Genomic DNA, 22,158 nt, shown 5'->3' with positions numbered 1-22,158 from the left:
GGGGAGCCGGCAGGGGGCGGCAGAGACCGGGCGCGGGGGGAGGAGGAAAAAGGCAGGAGAGGGGGAAAAGGGGAAAAAATGAACAAGGAAAAGGGCGAAAAAAGGGTAAAATACCAAAGAATGAAAGGAAAAGGGGGAAAGGAGAAAAGGGAGCAGGGAGACAGGGAAAAAGAGAAAGGGGTGGATGGATGCACACCTGGACGCTCGGATGGGTGGAGAGGAAGGTCTGGAGGTGGCTGGACGGACGGAGAGACGGACAGAGGGGTGGAGAGGCAGCTGGATGCGTGGGGGCGTACATGGGTGGGTAGGGGAACACCCAAACAGCCAGATGAAGGGATGGACTGATGGGTGGGTGATGGATGAGTACACGCCTAGATGGACAGATGCCTGTCTGGATGCACGGATGGGCGCAAAGGTTGGCCCACGGGTGGGGAGATGGACAGGGTCTGTAGGCGGGTGGATGGGGAGATGCATACCTGCATGGTGGAGCAGAGGGATGGACAGATGGACGGGCTGAGTGATGGATGGAGTGATGAGTGGATGGATGCAGGAGTGGATGGAGGGATGGGTGGATGTGTAAGTGCACAGCCAGATGACAGACCCATGGACAGCCAGAGGGAGGGCTGGGCAGGGCACAGGGGGCTGGGGGCAGCCCCCCCTGCCCAGGGGCTCCAGGTGATGGTGGTCCTGGGCATGGGTGCTGCCGCCCTGCAGAAAGGGCCACGAAGGTGGGCAGAGCCCCCGGCAGCAGGGCCAGCCCTGCACCGAGGCCGCAGGCATAATCCGCTTTGCCGGCGCGCACGGGGAGACCAGATGGCTCCGCTAAGCGGGTCAGGCGCGAGCAGGGATTTCCCAGGACGGCTCCTTCCTTCCTGCGAGCGGTGGGCGGCAGGAAACCGTTTCAGGAAACCACCCCGCAGCGGGTGCTGGACTGTTTGCCACAGCAAGCACAGGCAGAGCCAAGGCACCACCGACACCACCTTAACTCTGCCCCCTGCACTGGCCGTGCAGCCCCCTCGGCAACGCTCCAGTGCCCTGGGACGCTCCTCCGCACCGCAGCAGCCTCCGCCGCTCCCAGTGGTCCCCCTGGTCCTGGAGGTCCTGCTGGCCTCAGGGGTCCCCTGGTCCTGATGACCCCAGTGGCTCCAGCACCACTGCYGCTGGTAGCCCCAGTGTCCCCTGCTGCCCCATGGCCGGGGGGAACACGCAAGCTGCCGTAACGCAGGGTAGGACGCTCAGCACGTGGACCCCAAAGGAGACGTGCGGAAGTGCTGCGAGAACAGCACTGGAAGGCAGGCTGTGTTTGATCTGCCGAGGAACGGGAGCGCTCCCACGGCTGCGACTGCTGGAGCGCCGCTCGGGCTGGGCTGCACCTTAACGGATCCTGCTCAGCATCTTGTTTCGCATCCCAGAGGTGGAAGGGGAGGGGGAAGAAAAATAAATCACAGGCTGAGCGAAGGGACTAAGCCAGGGAGGAGGTGGCCGTCACTTGCCCCTGCTCAGCTCCYGCCAGCCCTCTGGTCTCTGGTCCAGGCAGGAACCGCGGACAACGCGCTAACGGCGCTAACGCGGGGAGGAAGAGCCGACGCTGCCACGACCCGAGCTGCGAAGYGCCAGGGTCAACGCCACGCTGTCCGCGCTGAGGACGACAACGCTTCTGGACCACCGAACGGGGAAAAGGGGCCGCTCGCTCCACCGCGGCGCAACGCGAAGGCGGACGGTCCCACGGCGAGCGCCTCCGAGGCCGGGACGCTGGAGCAGTCGGTGCCAAGCCTCCCCGGAGCGCTGATGCAGCACCCCAAGGCCAGCAGATCCTCTTCTGGTCAAGTGAGAGCAGAAAAGGTGCTCACAGCCCACCGCAGATGCAACTTAACTTGCACATTCCCTTCCCCAAAACCCACGAGTGTCACCCGTAGTGCCACAGCCCCACCACAGGCCAGGACACAAAGTGCTAAGGCAATACGAGCAACAAATACAGTCATTAACTAGTATTGGGAGAATTTGGGAGAACTGGCAGCAGCAAAGCTAAACCCAGCGAGGGTGGACGCGGGAGATGTCAGAGCTGGCTCTCTCTMTAGGGGTGGTGCCCAAACCAACCTACCAGCGGAAAGCAGAAGGCAACTTCTACATTAACAGCTCCCAGCGAGGACTTTATGTGAGAAACAGGTCTGAGCAGCTTCTGTGAATTAGTAACACTTCTGGTCCACAGTGCTCTTATTCAGCACAAGAAACACCTGAAGACGACTCATGTCATGCCTTAAAATTCACCCCGTTTTACGGCACGCCRCTCAGACCAGCCCGACCCTATTCCACCGATCGTGACGCCCCTTCAAGGCTTCCTCCTCCAGGCTGTGGACGTACCAAGCCACTTCAGAGAGAGCTTCCTCCTCCAGGGACATTTTACTGTCCGTTCCCCCGAAGGGTGCGAAGTTCACGTATGTGGGTAACAGCGCTAGGAAGAAGAGATCACGCAGTAAGCAGAGCCATGTGTGAAATACTGGCGTGTTTATTGGTTGGCACTAGATTACAGCCTACACTCTCGTCAAACTTGCATCCACAATTTTATTTTTATACTTTTTTGTTGTTGTTGTTTTAAGACAGTGATGATCTCCCCCTTGTGCACAACTCAAACAGAGGAAACACCTTTAAAAAGAGAGGAACCGCGTTCTCCACCGTACCAGCCCAGATCGCCCGCCGCTGCGAATGAGCACAGCTTCACAAGCGCCGCGCTGGCTTCCATCAGCTTAAGATCTGGCTCAAAACACACTAAGAAGTGGGACCGGGGGGTTGTAATGATACCACAGCTGGACATGGAGTGGAAAAAGAGCCCTCTGTTCTTTCCGGAAACACTACGGATGAAAATACCAAACTTACGCAGGTATATACTAAATTGCCAGCCAAGTCTAAACAGGAACGAAAGAGAATACCTGTGTTATTCATAGGCTCAAACTAGGATCCGACCCTCAAAGGAGAAAAAAGGTTTTCTACTGAATGAATTTTACTTTGAACAAAAAGATGCCGTAAGTAAGAACAAGTCCAAGTCAGTAAGAAAAACTATGAACTGAAATGCTAGATCTCAAAAGTGCCCTTGCAGTTATAAAACATTTTTGAAAACCATTTTAACCTATCACAAAAATGTTAACGTTACCTGAAGATTAGAAACACAAAGCATTGAGTTAGGAACAAAAATCTGCAGTCAGAAAAATAAAATGAAACAGATTGTAGGAATTACACATCCAAATAAACCTAGAATTCATGGAGAACTGAGCACATAGCTTCTCAAGCTTTACTGAAAATCTCAGGCTTCTTTCAATTCCAATAAATCGGCAAGTTTGTTCTCTACATGTTTTTCCTCCTCTAAACTCATTTGACATTTCCATTTGGAAATGACAGCTGAACAGCAGCAGCACGATAGCTTCCACAGCTATATCCCAATCAAAAACATCAATTCTTAATGTTAGCATGAAACCTCAGGTCAGTACTAACCACGCTGTGCTGCAGCAGTTGTGCAGCACCACCCCAGTCCTGAATACTCGGGTGACTCAGAAATAGATCTATAACGTTTAAAAGCATTCCCCAGAGGGACAGCTCACGCTGGCAGTATCAGCTTGTTCTGCCAACCACAGAAGTAACCAGCAGAAGAGGTAAGTGAATGTCGGTACCTGGATCGGTATCACAAAGTCTTATCCTTGGTCACGAAGGTAAGTTCAAATGTACCATCTCACGCAGAGCCATATACAGACACCAGCAAATAAACAGAAAAAACAGCGCATAGTCAAAGACCCATAGCTTTGATCTTGGAGGTATCTTGGTTAGATAAGGAATGGAAAAGCCTAAGACAGTTATGCTCAGACTTACTGACATCCAACTTGGGCTGTTTGTGCAGTGATGTACCCTGGTCACCTACTCAGTCTGGGACTCCGTGCTCTCAGCTTGGGTATATCGCCCCAAAGCGTCACTCAAGAGTGTTTACRAAAAGATTATGCAGAAAACACAAGGGTGACAGCTTCAAAAACTCCTGACTTAATAAATACAAAGTGTGACATACAGGAAGTTTAGGAAACACTCTTTGAATTTCCCAAGATCAGTTTCAGAGGCAATTCTAGACCCAATTTCTCAAGTGTAACTCCAAAATTCTCATTTCCCACAAAAAAAAATCAACTAGCACCAAAAAGATTTAAGAATCCCCTCCAGTTAATTGTTCTTTTCCACCCATCTACACCTTTCTCAACTATGTACAGACCTCATGACAATATACCCAACAAAACATTACACGTATCTATACACCACCTTCGTCACTGAAGCCACGAGCTCTCTCTAACTGTAATCAAATTCATTCCAACGCTGAGAAAAGAACAGGCATGATGTTAGAGTGAAGAGAGAGTATGACAGAAGCACGGTCACCTGCATCCCAACGCTTTGATGTAACCACTAGATGATGCTATCTCATTAAGCAGGAAGACTAGAGAGAGGCAGGAGAGAAAGGCCGAATCGTTTAAAAGTACAACCACAGCAGTCAGTGAACTACACAAAGTTGTTAATGCAGTTATCTTTATGAGCAAAAAGTTTTTCAAATATTCTTTCTCATTCCAAAGTTCAWTTCAGTGTGGCATTCAAGATGACAGGAAACATCTCTGAACCAGAGTGCTGCACGGGCAACAGCACAGCATGGGAAGCACTCTTCTGCTSGGCGCGCGTGCAGCGTAATGTGGATTCGGGAATGAAACCTGCACTCTATTTCCACCCTAGAATAACTCCCAAGTTCCTGAAGCAATAACCTTAACATCCGTGACAAATCCAGCCAAGCAGTTCTGCACATGAACGTTTCAATCTCTCGTATGACAGCGATATTCGGGGAGGTCCGTCACCACTGCTGGCAACTGCTGAACTTCACGTCGCCTGCAGGGAGAACAAACCTAACGGGTCCATTTTGCAGGAAGACCAGTTTCCAAACRTCCTATTTGCATTAGTAATCTGATCTGTTATAGCGATTCCTGTCATTTTTACAACAGAGAGGTCAGCTTGGATTCAGGAAAAGCAGCAGCAATTACGCTTTCTGCGGGGTGTTTAACTGCTCCGGCTGCACTAGCCGAGTCTCAGAACCAATTCTGAAGGCTCTGTTACAATTAACACAAGTCCATGCTGATTTAATTTTCCTGGTGCAAGTTTAGCTAAAGAGTCCAACACGTGTTCATCCCTAGCGCCCTCGGGAATCACCACCAGCCCCAGTTTCCATTCAGGGAAATATTCAAGCACATCTTTCACAAACTCCCAGATCACCCACATTTCCTTTTAGACAAGAGTGGTTGCTTTGCACAGGTACAAACATTGCATCTGGCTGCCTGGAAAGCATCAAACATATCCATAYGGGATAAAATCGTGTCTTTGAGAATGAGCACAAAAAAAAGTCATTATAAATGGAGAAGGCAAACATTCGATCTGTGCAGCTTCAAATATTTTGCTCTTCTAAAGCAACCAGTGCGTTGCAAAACGGTGAACAAATATTCTCTCCATGGAAAACTTGAGGCAGAGGCTCAAAACAAGTGCTAGAATTGGGAACGAAACTGAGGATTCCTGACATTCCCTACCCACATTTTTAGCCACTAAATACTTTGTCTCCGCACAACGGAAAAAGCAACATTCTAGCACATTCCAATCCCTTTCAAATTTTCAGTTAATAAAGTTTGCTTTAAGGCACATTCAAGATCACACTGAATTAAGCTGCCTTTTTGCTCAGCAGAAATCCTCCTGGAGGTGCATGCACTCTTCGGGGCACCTGGCAATCAAGGTTGATGTTAATATTTAAATTCCAGTATCTTGTTAGACCCCAAAACAAAGGTTCTTCATACCTGAAGATCCTCTCTCTTACCTTCTTCTACAGCAACTTGAATGCAGGCCATCAATCCCTCCGCAGCAGGTTGAGTGCAGGTTCCCACATCAATTGCTGCTAACCTCCACGGGTAGGATTGCTGAAGTTCGTTCCCCACCGCAGCGTAACACTCGGCCACTTCACTGCCAGCATCACACAACCTTTTGCATTGTGCTGCACCGTTTCAGAGAACCTGCCTGCRTGTTAAGCTTTAGTCAAATCCACGTAAGAGGAAGGAAGTAAGTTTCCAAAATGGAAGAAAAAGGGAAAAAAATCCCAAAAGACACATTTTTTTAAAAAATGTAAAAGAACAGCACATGCAAATGCTCCTCTGTCTGTGCCACCTTCCTACCACAGAGCAAGTCAAGAGATTTTATCTGAGGAAAGCCTCGACTGTGATCCATTTATTTGCAAATCTAATAGTTTCTTAGAGTGTAACATACAAAGAACTACTCAAATCATAGCGTGTTTTCTACCAAGAACCAATGGACWCTCCAAGTATTTTTTGCACACTGCCTTACCGTACTAATTCTGAGCAAGGGATGGAAGGAATAAATAGCAAAACTTTAACAAGCAGATATACTCTCCCCCCCCACCCCTAATCCGACTCAAGCAGCAGCTTTTAAAGACTCATTACGAAGTGTCCCTCTGTTAAAGCCCATACTTTAATGCCTTTATGTTAGGTTTCAATCATAGTTACTGGTTAATGGAGTTTATCAGTAATATCAGTTTATTACTTCAGCTTTGTCTAATAGCATTAAATGTAAACAAGTTAGCTGACCGCCAGCAATTTCCAATTCATCTTTCTTTTTTGCTACAGGAGGTGATGCACTGCCTCACACTTACTAAACAGATATTAATTCCGATACCCTATCTTTTATAGGTTCATCTCAGCGTATTTCAGCTGTAAAACCATGCAGTGGCTACCTGCCTCCAACCGAGAGCTCGGTATCACGAGAAAGCAGCGTTTACCCTACTCAATSCACATGGCACAGCAACTGGTAAGGAAGATTGTTATCCATGTTCTGCCTATCTTTCATTGCCACTGCATCAGTCCTAAAGAGTTTTTATAATCTAAAGTCGAATGCATTTTGAATTTGAAAAACTACCACGTCTTCACTTGACAAAGTACGCGCTAGCTCAAAGCAATATTTGGCCAAACAATACACCCAGAAATACAAACATTTGGCATCTGCCTCTCTGAGAAGTTACTGCAACTCTGAAGAAAGCAGCAAGGATTTTCTGAGCTCTGGCAGAGTAGTTTTGGCTAACAAGCAAGACAGCACAAAACAGCTCTGCCAGTTCTGTTAAGAAGTAGAAATACTATATAAAGGAGGTACAAGCCACCCCTGGCTTTTCATAATACTGCATTTCCCTCATCTCCAGTAAACTATTGTCTAAAAATAAACAATCCATCTTTGTAAAGAGACCAAAGACATCTTTGTGAAGAGACCAAAAGTGCTTTCTTTTTAACAGCACTGAATGTCGTTTTTCAGGAATAAAGGGAAAAACACCCTCATTTAACTCTTTTCTGGGCATTTCCAGGGAAAATCCATTACCTCCTGGTCCTGACAGTGCCACAAACTCCTTTTTTTTTTTTTTTTTATAAATCACCTTATATGCCTCATAACTAGCCAAGAGCATTAACATGTACAGTAGTGTGGCATACCTATTACACATAGTGGAAAAGCTTCACTGAATAGAGAATTGTTCTTATTTTAAACTGAATTGGTTTTTGTCCACTTAAAACGTGCTTTTGTAAGGCCCCCCACGAGTGAAGTCAAATTTGAAACCAAAAACCATTTTAGGGTAACAACTTTAAGACTCTCATGTATTGTATAAATTCTACTGCACAAGATTTCTAAACTGACATTAAGCAATGCATAGAAATCGCTGTTCCACCATACCAAAGCTACATTTGAGAGAGCCTTCCTAAAGCTTGTACGTAAGATTTCAGCTCCACTAAGTTAAATAACATTTGACACTCTACTGCAGAGGGGCTTCCACCTGCCTCTTAAGTGTCAGCTAAAACCATCACAAAAGCATGGGATCTGACACATGTGCTAAAAAAAATAAATAAATAAAAATAAAATAAAATAAGAAGCAGTAAAGACATTAATATCCCGGGGGGAGAGATGTCTTCCTTTTTCTCCCATGTTGCAGCCAACAGAACAAATGCCAGTACGGCAGCCGTGCCACATCAGCTTAAACCACCAGCTAATATCTTACTGTCACAGCAGTAATCCAAGCTGGGCTGTCAAACCTCTTCAATGACAGAGGCCAGATTTTTGTAGTTATTTTGAGGTTTAAAAGGGACACAAGTGTGCTTAGTGTGATTTAAGTGCTGAATGTGCTTCCCTTATCCCATTAAGGGCTCAAATGCATTTAAAAACTCAGATGGCAGGATGCAACTCCTCTGGACTAGGATTTCTAACTTGGACAACATCAGAGGAAGTGAATCAGTGTTCAGAAGCGAGACTGGCTCAAGAACTTCCCTAAACTAAGTAGCGTGTCTCCCTATTCCTGCTATGTCGCCATTGATCTTGCAACCCTGAGGTCTACACACAGGTGCATAGACAAATTGAGTACTCGAGCATTTCAAGAGCCAGTAATTTCCCCCCTTCCTCTCTACAGGCAGACTTGCTTCTCAGTACACTAACAAAGTATCCTGGTACGTTTTAAGACATACACATACATGGACAGTGGGAAAAGCAGCAAGGGAAAAGGAATCCGATCAGTGAACTTTACCCCTACAAAGCTGCAGAGTTCGCAGGAAGTTTCATTTTCATTAGACCCCTTTGTTCAGAGGTGTCTAAAGATAATTAGCAGTAGCAACCCCGAGCTGAAGCCTGCGCACGATAAACAAGCCCAGCATTGCTCTAAGAACTGATTTCGGAGAACTAAGACAATCACATCGAACCTGCAGTTTTAGACTGACCAACAAACTTGCTGCAAACTCGCAGGATTTCTAAACGAAGCATAGAAATTCCTCTATTTTAGTTAGAAAATACCTACAAATATGCCAGTGCCAAATAAGACAGAAGCTATGTTGAAAGCCAACACAGGACACTTGTCTTGAGCTGAACACTAAGACACATTGTAATGCTCGATGTAAGSGGTCGGTCTAGACACGACATATTTTGAGGTAAGAATTCCACTATTCCCAACTAGCTCAGTAGCACCAGTTTTAGTTGGAAGTCCAAGTCTAATCCTGCAGGTGGTTTTAGCAGTTGGTCAATGACACTGGCCCTAAGCAGTTTAATGAAGCTGGCACTAGTCTCTACCCCAAAACCCAGAGTGCAGGCCCTCTTTCAAACATTTTTGTCACTAATAACGATAGTTTGATTGTCGGTCCCAAACCAATTTAGGCATAATTCTGGAAAAAAAATGCTTAAACTTATAGGTCATGCAGCTGTATCAGTTATTACAGAAGAACCTCAGATGCTGAGGAAGATGGGAATTTGTGTGGGATAYGAAGAGATTTAAGCAGAGCAGGAGCTGGGCCTGTTTTGAAATACACATCTCTTGAATAAAGACTAGTTCTACCCCAGGAGCTATTTCCAGTTAAGAAGGCATAATATCAGCCACTCAATGTTACTGTGTTAAGAGCATCAATTCATGCCACATTAAAACACTTTCTTGGCACAATTTATTTTTCTGACCCAAACAAATAAGCCATTAGCAAGTCATTAACAATATTCTACCCTAAATTGTCAGTTTAACAGCCCTGTAAAAACATTTTTAGTTTAAAAAAAACAAAAGTGTGCATGCTATTGATATTAAAACTGCAGTTACTCTTTCAGGAGTACCAGCTGTTTTGTTGCAAAGCTTTTTCAACATACTAATCTGTACAATAAAGACAAAAAAGAAAAAAAAACCACTCAGCTGAAGGCAGTAGACGGCTGTGTCAGATGCCACTCACGGCTTGGTAACAGCGGACTGTTTGAATTTCTTACACGTTTCCAGATACAGAATTCAAGCCCTTTTGAGAGTTTGGTTCAGACTGATCAGCAGAGAGTAAGAAAGGATTGTACATTCGTCTCGAAGTAGAAGTGAACTGGCGTAATTTAGGCTCAATTCCAGATGCTCGGTTTCAAGCTACTGCTTGAATAATGCCTCTCAGCTTTTTCTTATGCATGGTTTTTCATGTTGGTGATCACTGGCACTGCTTTTGGCCTTGCTACTCCACACTCATGAAAGCAGGGAGAACAAGTAAAGGAACAGAATAGGGTCTTAAAATGAACAGCTTCTTGCCAAACCAGCAAGGATACCATTCCCCCTAGTCCCAGGCTCCATGGATATTTCTATCAGATTTTCATATGTAAGCGCTTCTCGGGAAGAGAGAAAACTCTGGAACAGTGAGTATTTATTAGAATATTTTTTGTTAAATAAGGAGAAAAAGAGTACTGCAGATTTAATTTCACATCTTGGCTATGCTCTGACAAAGGAGATGTTACTGAATTCAGCAACTACCTCTTGTCCCAAGCCAGGGATTAATTAATGCCCCTCCCAAACGTGTACCTACCCCCCCACCCCCACCCCTTTCCCATTTTATTTCCCAACTAGACAACACTGTTGGCAAATCAAGACAGCATGAAACTTACATCAATAAAAACAACAAAAAAGTGTGAAGTGTGCCAATGCATCAGGGGAACTATCCTACTAAAGGGTGTACTTCTCCAGCTAGCATTTCTGCTCGGGAGTCAGTTGTACCTTTCACGGAGGGAGAGTTTAAACATTCTGAGCATGCTCCACGGTGCAATTGCAAGTGCTGCAGAACCACAGGACAAGAGATCGAACACCTGAATTTTTCCCCCGGGACTTCTTTTCACGGACACACACAGTTATCCAACCAAGGGTTCGTGCAATAACACTCAGYAAGTACAATCCGATGCTTTAGCACAAATTACAATATCCAGTTCAGCACGGTATAAGGCATGTGGACAAGAAGAGACATCAGCAAAATGCAGCAGGATCAGCAGAACAGCATTGGTGATTGACGCTCCAGTTTGTCAGACTTTGACCCCACTCTGAATCCCTGATTCCTACCACAGACAATGAAATTCAGTTTCTATCATAGCGTATCTGAGGCTATTTATTTTTGGCCAAGTGATAAAGACCAATTCTTTTTGTTTCATTTTGACGTAAAAGCAGAAACACTGGCAGAAGCTGTAGGAGAAGGAATTGAGCAGCAGGGATGTCTGCAGATGATCAAAACTCTGCCCTCAACTTCAAGTGTCACTGCACTAAATTGGGAGATACTGAAAGGGGAGTAAACTGGCCCAGCCACTAGCACTGTCACAGAATGTGTATTTTTAAAAAACAGAACAAAAAGGCAAACAGATTAATTATGAACCCTTCTTTTCAGAAGGAGACCAGGATTTAAAAAATTCCTGCAAAATTAAAATGTTAGATCCTCCATCTAAAAAAAGTTTATACACATGCGCTGAAAGTGACCAACACACAGGTCTGAACAGCACCTTACAGTACAGACTAAGACTTAAAGAGCTGATCTCACATTTGAAGTCTTTTAATTAAAAAAAGAAAAAAAAGAAAAAAAAAGTGGCTATGGCTGGGATGACACAAACGGGACACTTCAGAACACAAGGCAGAGGCGAAACTGGCAGCCTCGCTCTCCAGACCATGGAAGCAGTGTAACGGGAAAGGGGCACTTCATGCACAAAATGTATTTTACAAAATACATATCCAAAAAAAGGAAAAAAAAAAAGCTAACAAAAAAAATCCCACCTTGCACTAAATTGCAGCACTCTTAACATTTGCTCTGCCACAGGCTGCTGCCCATGCCTTGTTTGATAGAGGAGGCATGTGAAAAAGGGGATGGGGGAGGGAAATCCATTTTTCAGTCTATTTTTCAAAATTTCTCTCATAGGGACGTCTTCAGTCATCTGATGTCAGACACAGAGCTCTCAGAGTATGTCGTGGTCATGACAGGAGTGCCGTTGTTTGCCAAACAACCTTGCCTCAAGGTTTCAAAATATGAGGCCTGCACTGGTTTATGATACTGCAGAACTTTTATGGCATCTTCTATCTTAAACCATTCCCTTTTCCTTCCTGCGGGTAAAAAGAAAAATCAGTAGATGCAACAAAATGATGTTATTCTTATTACGTTTAAGTTTGCTGGTGATTAGCTTTCAATCACTACCATGTGTACTAATGCTATATGATTAATTTGCATCTGTTACACAGTCAGTTCAAAACAGCTAGAAAATTTTCTCTCAGCATTCTCTGCATGATCAGAGATCAGGTTGCCTATTCAAAGTACCACACTGTTGGCTCCACTATCCCAGGACAGGTATCCATCATTAGAGCAAAATGTCCACCATGCAATCAAACTGGCTTTACATTTCCTGAATTTTTAAAAAAGTGCATTTGTCTTGCTATTTCTGTAATTTCTGTTCAAGTCAGACGCTTACTTTAAGATGATTCACAATGACACACACCAAACCACTCAATTTTCACCAATTTGCAAGTCAGCCTCAGTTTTAGTGGACAGCACTCACTTCTTACTCTTTTAGGAAAACCTCTCTGTGTTACAGTGCTTTTGACAAACCTTCTGTGGAACAGTAATAACAGGTTCATTTTCATTTAGAAGTCTGATTTAAACGCAAATATTTCAAAAGAAGATAGAGAATGATCAATCCAYATTCCCATATATATTTTCTTTTAGTTTTAGAATGGACAGTTCTTCACGCTCTTTGCTTAGTATCCCAAAGTGCAAGAATCAAATAGACATACTCTCAATTAGATACAGATTGCTGTAGAGGTGGCTCTACAACCAAACCGACTTTTCTTGGGCTACTGTGGTTAAGAAGGTAATAGTCTGAAACACGACTTTTTTTTATTTTTTCCTAGCAAGTAGAGGGCACACCACCGCAGCTTTTCTAGACCACTCTCAAAAGGATTCCAGTTCTCCAAGGAAAGGTAAGCTGACATGCTTTGTCTGCATGGAACCAGCTAATGCTCTCAAGCACAAAGGGCTTACCAATATTGACAGAGTCCTCCCAGTCCTCCAACACTTCTGTGACAATAAGCACGTAAACATATGTTCTGTGTTTCCTGTCCCGATTCTAGAAGGCAAAGCGAAAAATGATGACAAAGTTATCAGAGGGAAAAGAGGAGGGGGCACATGGGACATAGCAACTACAAATTGCATGCTGCTTCACCATAATGTTAACGCACCTTATACGCAGTCTCTGCCACATTATAATCAGTTCCGAGCTATTAAAAATTGTGATGTTTTAAAAGAGAAATGTCTGAAAGCATTAGTAGAGATTACAATCTTCAAGTCTAGTTCCTATTCTGTTAGGCAATATTTGGCAGACTGTTAAGTTTATAAATTAGTTCCTTAGCTGGAACAACCATGAAACATTTTGATCTATTTCTTGAACTTTTTCTTCTATTTACACACAACTCTAAACAGCTAAGTGAAATAACTGCAAGAAGAGCTAAAAATATCTGTTACCTGTCAACTATGCATCTCACTAGTACTCACCACGTGTCACAGCACTCTTAATAGCTGAACGCACATACACATCACCATGTTGCAGGRTCCAGATTGGCAACTGGTGATTGGAGGTGCTAAAAGAACAACGGAGAGCCACTGCTCCCCACTTGGAGGGTGGCGTTTTTGGTATGAATGCAATGGAATATTCACTGTTACACTAGTTTATCATCAATAATTCCAACTGAAGTGGAAAGCGCAGATGACCAACATCACTGAAAAGATCAGCAAACGTTTTTATTTCAGTATGGAGTTTTATGTTCCCCCCCCCCCAAACAAATTACCTAGTTTATTTCACAAACTGGGAAGTGATTTTTATTCCAAGATGTTTTGCATCAGATTTTACAGCTTCAAACAATATCCAAAACTTACCTCAAAAATTCCCACTAATCTTCCTAATGTCCCTTTCACTCCAGCCTACAAAAAGTGCAAAGAGAAAAAAAAAGGCTTTAATAACAGTTCAGTATATATTTCCTTGTTTGTGGTACAGCAGCAGTTCCTGTAAAGTGTGAAGTAAATGGTGTAATTCAGATAATCTGAAAAGTCACAAGAGAAAGTACACAACTCTGTCATGAGCTCTAACCATACAGGCATTGCAGGGTTTTTATTCTTTAATGTATTCAAACCATCTTGAATTCAGTCTAAAGAAAAAAAATGATTTGACAATTTACTAATTGCACAACAATATACCCTGAACAACCAGAATCTGCTCTATAGGTTATTATAACCTGAACACAGATGAAACTTGCTTTTGAGATTAGCAGTTTTAATTCCTTAAAGTTACAGTTTTAAGCAAATAACTAGAAGGTAATATGTAAGACATCCACTTAAACCATCAAAGCAATTTGACAGCTTCCAGGTATTTCAGGGATGTCTTCTATGTATTTGAAGCAAGCTAACTGAGGATGAGTAAATAYTTGGAAAAAAATCAAGTATAAAATACTTCCAAAATTGTTAAGCAGCCTAGATAACAGGAACAACACTATTTTTGATATACCACAAAATGTAGATGTAAATTGAAAGAAGACTTTTGAATCATATGCAGACACAAATCAAGAAAAGATCTGAGTAACAATTTTGTCTTGTATTTGAATACTGCTCAGTAACTACCCATTCTGTGTGATTTGTTGTCACTTTTTATATCTTCACTCATCACTGTGGCTCAGTCACTTCCTCAAAGTGCTGTTTCTCTCCTCTGTTCTTGTGCTTGCATCACGCGTGAAAGGGAAGTGTCATCCCACTATCCCGTCCCCAGATTCCCCTTCCCCCCCACCAATAATTTCATTTCCTTTCTTTTTATGATTGTAAATGCTTGGAACTTCAGTGCAACAGACAAGACCAGATTTTGCTCCATTATTTAATTGGTTTGAAACAACGTACACAATCTGGCACACAAACCAGGCACATTAGGAAGGTAAATTCAGCTGTCATCTCTGGCAGCTGGAACATATCCCAAACAGTTCATGAAAATAGTGCTTCTACTCYTAGAGCCCAGACATATAGACTTGATTATATGAGGCTTATAAATAAATAATTAAATAAATAAATAAAAGTTTGGCTGAGGGGAACTARATGTTTAAAAACAGGGCAAATTCTCTATTCTGAGCAGCTGAGATACACTGTTTCCCACTTGTTCARCTACTAACCAGTTGCATGGTTTTAGAAAGGAACAACTCTTAATAATTAAAACATTTTACTGGTTAAGTTCCCTGCCTAGTAAATAAACATACACACAGACCAACATAAGCCAGAGCACATCTCAATATTGCCATTGGTAAACCTGCCTCCCCAAAAGGAAAGGATCTGCAACTTCCACTACTACAAGCATTCACTGAAATCTAATTCTTTCTGTAACATGCTCCCTGACCTCCACTTCTGGGAAGAAGCTTTAATGTTGTTTTTGGATGCAAAATTTATTGTCTCATCAGTATTTCTGACATTCCCTTAAACCTATAGGTAAGGCACTGACTATTAACCACAAGGCTATTCTGGACTCAAACAGCAATTCCATGAAGGTCAATGTACGCATGTATGCGTACACTACTGTGACTAGGACAGATAACTGATTACGACCTTTGCAGATGAGCGATTTTACCTCATCTGCAAAACTGCTGCTGCTAACCTGGACTAACCACTCTCAGAAGTAGACTGGAAGGCCAGTAAGTCAGAAGAATTTCATTCAAAKAACTCCTTCAACAATCTCAAATCGCTTTTTTCCTTTCCTTTTTTTTTTCCCCTAAGATAGGCCATATCAATCAGTCATCAGTACGAGAGAGGAACACACGGCTTCCACCATCAGAACATACACACACATATAAATAGATAAATGTATCTAAATGTGAAGTGTAATCAATTGCTCTAACTAAATAACTGTTTTAAATCATTTTTCTTCACTTGTTCCCAGAAAAGGAAAAGGGCTTTGCATTCTGGTCAATACACTACTGTTTTCCTTACTCCCCTACAAGGGCACTGAATCAAAAAGCAGGGATCTTGTTACTATGGTTTAGCAAACTCTCCAAGCTGACTAGAAACCAAGTAATTTATCTCCAAGCAACTGGTCAGCCCGGAAACTAAGCAAGAACACCRCACAGCCAACATCCCAACAGGCTTATTCACAGCTCTAAAGCGGTGGTTGTGCTAGTAAAGGCAGGAGAGTAGCCCTTCCTTTTGTCCAGGTTAAACAAAGAGGTAACTGAAGCAATGCTCTGTCTGCAAACCAACACCCTCCTCCTCCATTCTGCCTAGACTTATTCCCTCAGAAAGGTAAAAAGAGCAAACACACACATTCAGTTGGAAAACTAYGCTGAATTATTGTTAGGCAATTCAAACAAGTGCTAAGGTTTTCTTCATATATGAATTTACCATATACGGTGGTAATTGGGTCATAAATTAATGGTTTGAGTCAAGCAAACATCAAACTGAGTTCATAACGAAAATGAGAAACACTAAAACCTTACCAAAGACCATGAAGTATGTCAACCATTAAATCCTTCAGTCCATTAGCTCTCCTATCCAATTTTGCTGCTACAATGGATTTAAAAGATAACGTATTCTCCCACAGAACTTCCAGTTTGGACTGTTGATTTGATAGTTAAACTCAGTTTTTTTATTAAGCACTTAATTTACMCCCAAATAGAAAAGCATATGCATAACAGTGACTTGTGTAATAGTGACTTTCCATAAYGGAACCTGAGAAAGTGGAATTCACAGTTTTCCACAAATTTCTAACATAAAGTTGCCCAATACATCTGTGAAAAATATCGATAGTCATTATCATTAACAAAGACAGCTAGAAWCTGACTCAGAAAACTGCCAGCCTCATCTTACAGCAACTTTGTTTCTTCTGCTTTCCTATGGGCCACCACCTCAGCACCTTCACTACAGAATAACGAGCATTTTCTTGGAAAGTAGAGTCACACACTCATGCAGGACAGGAGCTGGACATAAATCTTAATTTGCACCAGATGACTCAGAAGATTTTCTCCTCAGCAGTAAATGCATTGGCAATTCTCTGTCCTCATGGGCCGTAACAGCAAACTTCTGCCAGAAGCAGCACGATTTATTTGGCCGTGTGTTTCCCCATCAGCACCAAGCATTAGAAGTACTGCATACGGAGCCCATGCTGCAATCCTCAAAATACACACACGTCCTAGGAGGACACTCTTAAACCTATTAAGGAGGGGTAGAAGAGCACCAGCACCAACTGTTCTGTCTGCAGGCGTGAAAATAAAGCAAATCAATCAAATGACAGTATTAGTCTGTAAGAGGTACGCTCAGGTATAAAAGACAGGYAAGACTTGCAAAAGAAATTCTTTCTCATTGCTCTGAGCATACAAGAGACCCAAATGGCTCTCCAGTACTTAAGCTGGTCTTCACTAGGGGAAAACATATACCTGAAAGGAGTATATTCATTTCAGCAATATCCCACTACCAAAAACCAGTACACACGTCTTCACTGCTGCATGCCCGGAGGGGCGGGATGGGCACGTAGGGCAAACAAAAAAAAAATCTAGCGGAAATGAAGCTTTACTATTTCTGCTGCTCATGGAACAACTTGTTTTAATAAAGAAAAATTACTGAAGACATCCAAGAACAGCAGGTTCAGGTTTCAAAGCTGAAAATAAGTTTGGGTCAGATGCAAAAAGCAGCCTGCAGCAACACCATCTGTTCCTACGGACAGCTTTTATTTCCTTCCATCTGAGCTAAGGAAAATGTGGGTTGGAATTTCAGCTATTTTACTTTGCTCTATTAGGCTCAAAGCCTGCATCTACTATAGATTACTGCTGGGCAAGAGGACAGTGCTTAAACACCCAAATCTTTGCTCTAATACTTGGTACTACTAAAGGTAGTAAGTCATACCAGTAAAGACTGCTATCTTAGACAAGGTCTAGAGACAGGAATTACAGACTTAGAAAGCAGATTTTCTTGCTATTTTTATTGTGTAACTCAAGGAGGGTTTTATCTATTTAATTAATTCTTTACTGTATTACAACTAATATAACCATTTTTGAAAGAGGTAAAATATCATCACCACAAAGAAATTCCAGATGTTGCATTCTTTTTTTTTATAAAGTATACCTATACAAGGTAATAGACAGCAGAGAACTTGGTCTCATATTTGCCCTGAATATTACTACATCTAGGAAGAGCTAAACGTTGAATTATCTCAGTCATTCATCCATGCAGTAGTATTTAAAAAAATACAGGTCTTCCTATTTTAGCACCGAAAGGTATCAATGTCCATATTCTAAATCACTGAGAAAATACATGAAACAAAAAATGATTTATAAAGCCTACCTAAAGCAAAAGTACAGTCTAGTGACTAGATCAAAGTACTCTGGTGATATGGGACTGTTTTTGATACTGGGGCATCAACTGCCTGTTTGATCACAGATCAAGCACAATTTCTCTGCCTTCTAGTTCCCATGAAGAGAGCAAGAGCAACACTTCCCTAATTTTAAAGAATTTGACATTTACTAGGTATTTAAAGGTCAGGATGTGAAAGATGCTGCAAGTGCAAAAGGGGGTTGAGTTTAAATAGACAAGTGTGGAGGCTTTCTTCAAAGTCACTTTATAATAAGTTTAATTTAAAGCATCTATTTCTTCAACTCATTCTTCATCAGTTGCTCACACCCATAAAAACCCTCTCTTATCCCTAACAAAAACATAACTTTGGAAAGAGAAAACAACAGTAAAAAGCCAAGAACAAGAAGGAAAAAATATATGATCTTCGTATTAGTATTAGTACTGTCTCAGAAAGGCATACAACTTTTTTCTAGAAAGCGAAACTTAGAACGTACCTGGAGCTTGCAGCTAAACAAGACTGACAACATCACTTCCAATACCCTGTCAGAAGTAAGCAGCTTTATTCTACAAAGATTGCTCTTATTCAGAGCTAGCGTGCTTATCTACTGCCATTTTGCCTGCAAAGAATGYCCAAGTACTCAGTCACTTCAAATTTTATGCAGACAGTGGCAAGTATGACAAGTGTTGGTACCTGTCTACTTGAATACCTCTACTGGTACAGATTAATATAGATAAGGACTATCTCAAACTAGGACAAGGACTTTTAACTCAAACTGGGACAAAGGGATCACAGATGTCACTCAGAATCAACAATTCATTTTCAGAATAGTCATTCTAAAATTTTGAGAACTAGGAAGAGGTAGATTTCCTTACATAGCAATTATTTGAGGGATTCCATGTATAAACACACATGTGATAAAATTAATACAGTGAATGCAGAAGTTAAGAATCTCAGTTTAAGGAAGGATATTTTAAAAAGAAAACATATATTATGCAAAAGAACAAACTGCAAAAGAGAGTCTGTTTTCATCTCCAAAAACCACAAGCAACTGAAAGTGCAAGAGTCCTTCCACATCTTCCAACTAGCTCTGATTAAATGGAAAGCTATACCAAAGCCAGTGAAAGAAAGGCCACAAGYATCTTCCACAGCTTTGATTAGCACAGAGACCATCTCCTTTCAGGATCTTCTCTCTCTCAACACCAGCAGCAGAATCTACCTGCTCAGCTAAACCGTTGCCTCCTTAGGACYGACAGACATCTGTCCCAGGAGAAGAGCAGAGACCAAATCTACTCAGAAAGCAGCTCTTCTTATTGTCCACGTATCATGGCCTCAGCTACTACCTTTCAGAAAAATCCTAAACTCCCCTAAAGGGACGAACAGGGATTAACTGTATAATTCAAGTTCCAGCTAGCGTAGGCYAGTATACACCAACTGCCCAGCAAGCCACCTCTTAAAACACTACCCCYGCCAAAGCAATAACCCAAGCTTGGAAACTGGGCACACAAGTCCCTTACAGCATTACACCTAGAATATAACACACACTAACCTCCTGCACACACATTCCCCAAWGACATTTTAACAGTGAACAGCTCACTGAGCCTAAGACAGAGTTGATATATGTTATAATTGTGCAAATATCATAAGCAACATCCTAGAAAACAAAAGTATCTTGAGGAGGGTCCTATGTGYTCAAAAGCTGGCATGTGTTTTCCACCTGTGTCTGCTAGTCTAATCATTAGCTGCAGAAGTGCTCTAGTAATTTTATACATATGACAGGCTGCTCCTCTGCAGACCACTGGCAAAAAAGCCCTTACGGTAACAGCATTTGATAGCGTGATTTCAGTTTCTGACACCGCGTGCTCATTAAGTACTATTGGGTATCGTGGAGGTTAGCAGTTCTGGTAACCCTGCCGCTTTTGCAGCTCTTGCTGTTTGCCGTTTGTCGAGCGGCATTCAAGCAGATAGGTACTTCACTGGGAATGGCTCAACCCTGCCAGGCTGTCACGGTTTGAATTACACTCTCGTTCGGCACCAGTCCACGTGAGCGAGGGAACACCAGCTGAGCGAGAGGGGATTATCTCAGCCAGCCCAAACCAGTTTCTTCGCTGCAGACTGAGTCCATGCCAAGACTTCCTTTCAACCACCGAGCTGTCATGGAAAGAGAGCAACTCTTCCAAGGCTCTGAGCTGCCTGAGAAAGGGAGGGTCGATGCAGATTTATTTTAAGGATTTGAAAGGCGAAGCCATGGATCTCCTGAATGAACCTTTGACTTCAGTATCAAGTAACTTAATTATTAGTAAGGATTTGGTTGTAAAGCAGGACCCTGCAACTGAAAATATTTCTATTGTTCTGCTTAAACTCACTTTTGCTGGTAATGTATTTGGAAAGATTGCTGAGTTATTAAAAAAAGCAGGAGCTATATTACAAGTTGGAAACWAAATTTGAAAGCAGTTATCTCCTGTACTGGAAGGGTCTAAAGTGACTTAAAAATAAACTTTGATTTTATATCTTTGGTATCTTTCCAGAAAAACTGCTAGATTATGAAAATATCTAAAAAGAAACACAATGACAGCATCTGCCACATTAGATTAGGCCAACATTTTGTTAGACAGTAGGTACTTCCAAGTAATTCAGGGAAAAGCTTCACATATAAGACAAATAAAGCAAGTACTGGGGACGCTTCCTCCCAACTCCCATCAATCAGCTCTTGATTTTTGTTCTTTAGGGCACAGATTTATAACCCYTGTGAAAGCATTTTTAATCCTGTCTTATATAACTGTGAACCTACTTGATCATCCACATACAACCATTTAATTGTTCCTGAATCTCAAGCACTTCTCCATTTCAATAATATTCAGAAGKGAATTCTGAAGACACATTTTGCTCAAGATACAGTCAACTTCTGATTGCAGACTTTTAATTTCCTTAAAAAACAAAACAAAATCCCTGCATCTTGCTGTTGCAACCTTGAGAGAAAAAAAAGGGCCTTCTCCATGCAGTTCATGAATCTGTATGTTGCTGTTTGATCCCCTTTCTGAAACAGCTTCAAGTGGGAAAAGAAGAAAGAAAAAAGAAGAAAAAAGATTGTCAACACATAGGAACTGTTGCTTATGATAACTCTYATAGTCAATTTCTGGCATTCACATAAAACTCAAAATATGTAGTTGACCAAAACATATTGAGGTTGCTACTTTTGGAATGTCTTCAATGGCTCAAAAGGTAAATTTTCTATCTTCTACTCAATTATTAGCGCCATAAAACCACAGCTGTCTTTTGAAGTTCTCTTAAACTATCCTTTATAAAAAACAAAATAAAATTGAGAGTATCATCATGTGTATTGAAATGATTAAGGTTTAATTTTAACTATCTTCAGTTAAAGGTATCAGTTGAGGAAAAGTTCAGTCTGAATGAGAACCTCAACTACATTCCTCTGCTGTCTTTATTTAGAATTCCAGTTTCCCTCCCATGGACAACGTGGGTACCACCAACAACCCTATAGTTTTCTTCACCTTGCAGAAAACAAGGGAGAACACTGCAAACGCATAGGGCCTTGGCTAGCAATCCCCAGCATGGCTCCAGAGCTCCTGTTCTTGCTGAACACTTACCTCTTCACAGACYTCTCGCACAGCAGCCATGTTGGGCTCCTCCTCGGGCTCCATGCCACCACCGGGGACAATCCATCGGTCGGGATGACGACTACTGCTAACCAGCAGCACCTGCAGAGGGTAAAGCATAGCTGATACATAAATTCAAGGCAATAATCTCCTGCAGGGCCCCTCTTGAGGGCAGAAGTTCTCTTTGTATCTCGCACATTTCCAAACACAACTAATCCAATGCAAGTCCTTGAAAATACTCCACATTTTCCACGACAATATTCCTGAGCCTTTTCCAGGCAGCTGTGCAAACTTCATTAGCAACTACACGAAAGCACTCCAATACTCCAAATTATTTCAACCATTA

At 42.4% G+C, this 22,158-nt stretch overlaps 1 protein-coding gene across 1 annotated transcript in view; it reads right to left on the bottom strand.

The window, feature by feature from the left end:
- Nucleotides 1-2,484: 2,484 nt before the first annotated feature.
- NUDT3 (nudix hydrolase 3) overlaps nt 2,485-22,158 on the bottom strand; it is a 32,696-nt gene continuing 13,022 nt past the window's right edge. Inside the window, exons 2-5 of the mRNA XM_085320189.1 lie at nt 21,804-21,914; nt 13,764-13,808; nt 12,873-12,957; nt 2,485-11,941 (exon numbers count right to left, since the gene is read on the bottom strand). Of these exons, the coding sequence (XP_085176315.1) occupies nt 11,772-11,941; nt 12,873-12,957; nt 13,764-13,808; nt 21,804-21,914 (411 nt within the window). The 3' untranslated portion in view covers nt 2,485-11,771. The remainder of the gene's footprint in view (nt 11,942-12,872; nt 12,958-13,763; nt 13,809-21,803; nt 21,915-22,158) is intronic.

Source organism: Rhea americana, unplaced genomic scaffold (assembly GCF_003343005.1).
Source record: "Rhea americana isolate MKP2758 unplaced genomic scaffold, rheAme1 scaffold_619, whole genome shotgun sequence".
Lineage (NCBI taxonomy): Eukaryota > Metazoa > Chordata > Aves > Rheiformes > Rheidae > Rhea > Rhea americana.
Note: the sequence above shows the minus strand (reverse complement) of the source record. Positions and strands in the feature narration are given on the sequence as shown.